At 38.9% G+C, this 5250-nt stretch overlaps 1 gene segment (V, D, J or C); it reads left to right on the top strand.

The window, feature by feature from the left end:
* The first annotated feature begins 1758 nt into the window (after positions 1-1758).
* On the top strand, positions 1759-2316 carry LOC126064593 (immunoglobulin heavy variable 4-61-like). The segment is given in 2 exon segments: positions 1759-1845; positions 1928-2316. Coding segments are annotated over 2 exon segments (435 nt in total).
* Positions 2317-5250: the final 2934 nt, after the last annotated feature.

Genomic DNA, 5250 nt, shown 5'->3' with positions numbered 1-5250 from the left:
ACGTATCATAGGGTTATACTTCATACCTCAAATTTTGGGACCTGCTGGGACTTGAGTCAAATTATATGTCTAGAAACAAAGATGATGAATGGAGGGAGTGGGTCCTGAGGATAATCAGATTGGTCTTTCAAGGCAACTACCTTAAGGGAGGTTGTTTAGGCAAAGCACTGTTATTCAGTGTAAAGAATTGTTATAATTTCTTCCTTAAAAAATTGGTGGAGTTTGCCAGGGAATCCATCTGTTGATGATATCCATTTTGAAAAATTATTATTGATTCAATTTCTTGAACAGATATATGACTACTACTATTATCTGTATTTACTTACTGGAAATTTTGTAGTTTGTGTCACTCAAGGAATTGGTGTATTTCAGTTCAGTTACCATGTCTGTGGCCATAGATTTGTTCGTAATATTCGTTTATTATCTTTTAATGCCCATGGGATCAATAGTGATGAAGGTCCTGTTTTATTTTTGAAGTTGGTAATGTGCACTCTGTCTTTTTTTTCTTCACTAGCCTTGCTTATCAATGTCAACAAATTTTTCAAAAAATGAGGTTTTGTTTTTGGGAATTTTTCTCTATTGTTTCCTGTTTTCAATTTTTATTTTTACTCTAAATATCTTACGTCTGGTTATTCCATTCTTAATTTTCTCTTCATCATCTAGTTTCCTAAAGTGGAAGCTTAAATTGCTGACATTACAACTTTTTTTTTTTCTATTTTAATATATGAATTCATTGATGTAAATTACCCTCTTACTGGTTGGATCCTACAAATTTTGACAACTTGTATATTTGTACTTGTTTAATAAAAATATTTTTAAATTCCTCTTGAGGCTTATTCATTGACAATGTGTTATTTAGAAGTATGCTATTTAATCTCCAAATATTTGGGGATTTTCCAGCTACATTTCTCAAATCGAATTCTAATTTAATTTCATTGTGATTTATAACTTCTTACTTTAAATTTGTTAAGGTATGTTTTCTAACTTAGAATATACTATATATTGGCAAATGCTATGCAGGATTAAAATGAGTTTCCACAACAATTCATTAATTCCCCTAGAATCAACTGAATCACAATACAAAAAATTGATGTTCAGAGAATCATTTTTTGCCTCAAATCGAAAAATAGCACTTGTTCTCCCATAAGCTATAATTGTGAAAATCTTTTCAAATTCTCTCTACATCCCTGTCTTGGTGACTTAAATAATCTTTGACTTTCCTGGATATATGAACAGAACCTTTTCCTGAGATCTCTAGGAAAGACAGAGAAATCTCCCACACAGGAGACCTCTCCTGCCACCTCACAAGAGTGCAGGGGAATCACTGTCCACTTAGGCATCTGTTTGGGACTTGAGCAACATCCCTCAGACATGTCTTCCATCCACATATATGTAGTCACCAGAGGGTCAGTATCACAGGGTAGACAAGAGTCCAAAATCATCAAGATCAGTTTGTCCGTATCTTCAGAGATAGTCCCCAACACAAATTGAAGACAATCAAAACCAGTGCTAGAAGCTTCTCACTTCCTCTGAACAATACACCTTCTTTGCACACAGGATCCAAATCACTTAGCTTTCTATCAGGACCAGAGAAATAGGCGGAGACCTGCACAAAGGGATAGCCCCATGAACTCTAGTACTCTCCTCATCCTGTTGCACTCTTCTAGCTGCAGGGCTGCCCACATGCAAATGTCTCTTTCACTCAGTAAGGGAGGAAGGGCTTTAAATCTGGGCAACTAGGTGTAATTTCTCACTCTGGGCTGTGTATCTGAGAAAGGAAGGACCCTCAGGAGAAAAACATGGGAGGACTGTACCTCCTCCTCTGCCTTATGACTGCAGCCCCAGGTGAGATTTTCCAAGATTTCAGAGATGAGGTTGTGGCTTGTGGTCTCTGCTTGTGACTCACTTTGGTCTTCCTTGTTCCCAGGTATCCTGTCCCAGGTGCAGCTGAAAGAGTCGGGCCCAGGTCTGGTGAAGCCCTCACAGACCCTCTCCCTCACCTGTGCTGTCTCTGGATCCTCCATCACAACCACTAATAACTATTGGCAGTGGGTTCACCAGTCTACAGAGAAGGGACTGCAGTGGATTGGGCAAATAAGTTATAGTGGTAGCACCTCCTACAACTCATTCTTCAAGAGCCGCAGCTCCATTTCCAGAGACACATCCAAGAATGAGTTTTCCCTGCAGCTGAGTTCTGTGACCACTGATGATACGGCTGTGTATTACTGTGCAAGAGACACAGTGAGAGGAAGTCAGCAAGATCCCAGACACAAACCTCCCCACAGGGTGGCAGAAAGTAGTTGGGTTGCAGGGTGAACTCAGGATCCACTGAGTTCAAAAACTCAGTCCCAGGAGCAGGGACAGTGTTTGAAGAATGAAGGAGGAGGGTTTTTTTGGGGGGGACATGTGCTCTCTGATCTTTGTTTTTCTTCTCTGAGCAAATGGTTTCCCCTGGGACTGTCTCCTTCTTTCTATCTTCATGTCTGTTTCTTGTACATGTAAAACAAAACAAACAAAATTCTGTTTTCCTTCCAAAGAACACAGAATAAAAATCAAATATTATATTAGGATCTATTATCCAGAATATAAAAAGAATTCATAACTCAGCAATGAGACAAATAACCAAGTTGAAAAAATGAACAAAATATTTTGACAATGTTTCTCCAAAGGTCATTTACAAAGGGCCAATAAGCACATGAAAAGGTGTTCAACTTTAATAGTCATTCCAAAAAAAAGAACAAAACCCATTGCCATCAAGTCCATTCCGACTCATAGAGATACTGTAGAACAAAGCAGAACTGCCCCATAGGGTTTCCAAGGAGCAGCTGGTGAATTCAAACTGCCAATCTTTTGGTTAGCAGCCAAACTCTTAACCGCTATGCAACCACGACTGCTGTTAGTCATTGTTGTTGTTAGGTGCACCCCACATGTCTGTCAGTTTGTCATACTGTGGGGGCTTGCTTGTTGCTGTGATGGTGGAAGCTATGCCACCGGTATTCAGATACCAGCAGGGTCGCCCAGGGAGGACAGGTTTCAGCTGAGCTTCCAGACTAAGACAGACTAAGAAGAAGGAGCTGGCAGTCTACTTCTGAAAAGCATTAACCAGTGAAAACCTTATGAATAGCAGAGGAACATTGTCTGATATAGCGCTGGAAGATGAGCCCCCAGGTTGGAAGTCACTCAAAAGATGACTAGGGAAGAGCTGCCTCCTCAAAGTAGAGTCAATCTTAATGACGTGGATGGAGTAAAGCTTTTGGGACCTTCATCTGCGGATATGGCACGACTCAGAATGAGAAGAAACAGCTGCAAATATCCGTTAATAATTGGAACCTGGAATGTACGAAGTATGAATCTAGGAAAATTGGAAATCAGCAAAAATGAAATGAAATGCATAAACATCAATATCCTAGGCATTAGCGAGCTGAAATGGACTGGTATTGGCTGTTTTGAATCAGACAATCACATAGTTTACTATGCTGAGAATGACAACTCAAAGAGGAATGGTGTTGCGTTCATCGTCAAAAAGAACGTTTCAAGATCTATCCTGAAGTACAATGCTGTCAGTGATAGGATAATATCCATAGGCCTACAAGGAAGACCAGTTAATACGACTATTATTCAAATTTACACACCAACCACAAGGGCCAAAGATGAAGAAACAGAATTTTTATCAGCTGCTGCTGTCTGTGCCATCCTCACAATATTTTCTATGTTTGAGCCCATTGCTGCACCACTGTGTCAATGCACTTCTTTGAGGGCCTTCCCCATTTTTGCTGACCCTCTACCAAACATGATGTCTTTTTCCAGGGACTGGTCCCTCCTAATAACATGTTCAAAGTATCTGAGGGGAAATCTTGCCATTCTGGTGTCTAAAGAGCATTCTGGCTATACTTCCAAGACAGGTTTTTTCACACTTCTGACAATCTATAGTATATTCAATATTCTTCTTCAACACCATAATTCGAAGTCATAGATTCTTCTGTCTTCTTTATTCATTCTCCAGACTTCACATGCATTTGAGGCAATTTAAAATGCATGGCTTGGATCAGGTGCCCCTAAGTCCTAAAAGTGATGCCTTGGTTTTTAACACTTTAAAGAGGTCTTTTGCAGCAATTTGCTCAATGTGATATATTATATGATTCCTTGACTGCTGCTTCCATGACTACTGATTGTAGTACCAAGTAAAATGAAATCCATGACACCTTCAATATTGTCTCCATTTATCAAGATGTTGCTTATTGGTCCAGTTTTGGTGATTTTTGCAGTCTTTATGTTGAAATTATAACCCATATCTCTTCGATCTTTATGAATAAGTGCTTCAAGTCCTCTTCACTTTCATCAAGCAAGGTTGTGTCATCTACATATTGAAGATTTTTAATGAGTTTTCCCAAATCCTGATTCTCTGTTCTTCATATAGTTCAGCTTTTTGAATTATTTTCTCAACATACAAATTGAATCAGTATGGTGAAAAGGTATAATCGTGGTGCACAACTGTCTTGATTTTAAATGATGCAGTATTTATTCTTGTGTTCAAATGACTGCCTCCTTGGTCTATATGCAAGTTTCACATGTGCACAATTAAGTGTTCTCAAATTCTCATTCTTTGCAACATTATTCTTAATTTGTTATGATGCGCAGAGTCAAATGCCTTTGTGTTGTCAATAAAATGCGGATAAACATCTCTCTGATATTCTCTGCTTTCAGCCAAGATCCAGCTGACATTCGCAACGATATCCCTTGTTCCATGTCCTTTTATAAATCTGACTTGAGTTTCTGGCAGTTCCTTGTCTATGTACTGCTGCAACCACTTTTGAGTTATCTTCAACAAAGTTTTAGTTACATGTGATATTCATGATATCGTTAGATAATTTCCACATCCCATTGGATCTCCCTTCTTTGCAATGGGCATGAATATGGATCTCTTCCCATAGCTTGACCAGATAGCTATCTTCCAAATTTCTTGGCATAGATAGTAATTCCAATGTTGCATCCATTTGTTGAAATATTTCAATTGCTATTCTGTCAGTTTCTTGAGCCTTGTTTCTCATGAATGCTTTCATTGCAGCTTGTACTTCTTCCTTTAGCACCATTGGTTCTTGACCATATGCTACCTCCTGAAATGGTTGAACATCAACCAATTCTTTTTGGTACAATGACTGTGTATTTGGTACAGTGACTCTGTACAGAGCTTAAAGTGACCGGGTGGCATTCTTAATTACCAGTTCAGTGGAAACATTGTTGCATCTCCTG

The sequence above is a fragment of the Elephas maximus genome, chromosome 21 (assembly GCF_024166365.1).
Source record: "Elephas maximus indicus isolate mEleMax1 chromosome 21, mEleMax1 primary haplotype, whole genome shotgun sequence".
NCBI classification, from domain to species: domain Eukaryota; kingdom Metazoa; phylum Chordata; class Mammalia; order Proboscidea; family Elephantidae; genus Elephas; species Elephas maximus.
This window is presented reverse-complemented; position numbering and strand designations above follow the sequence as displayed.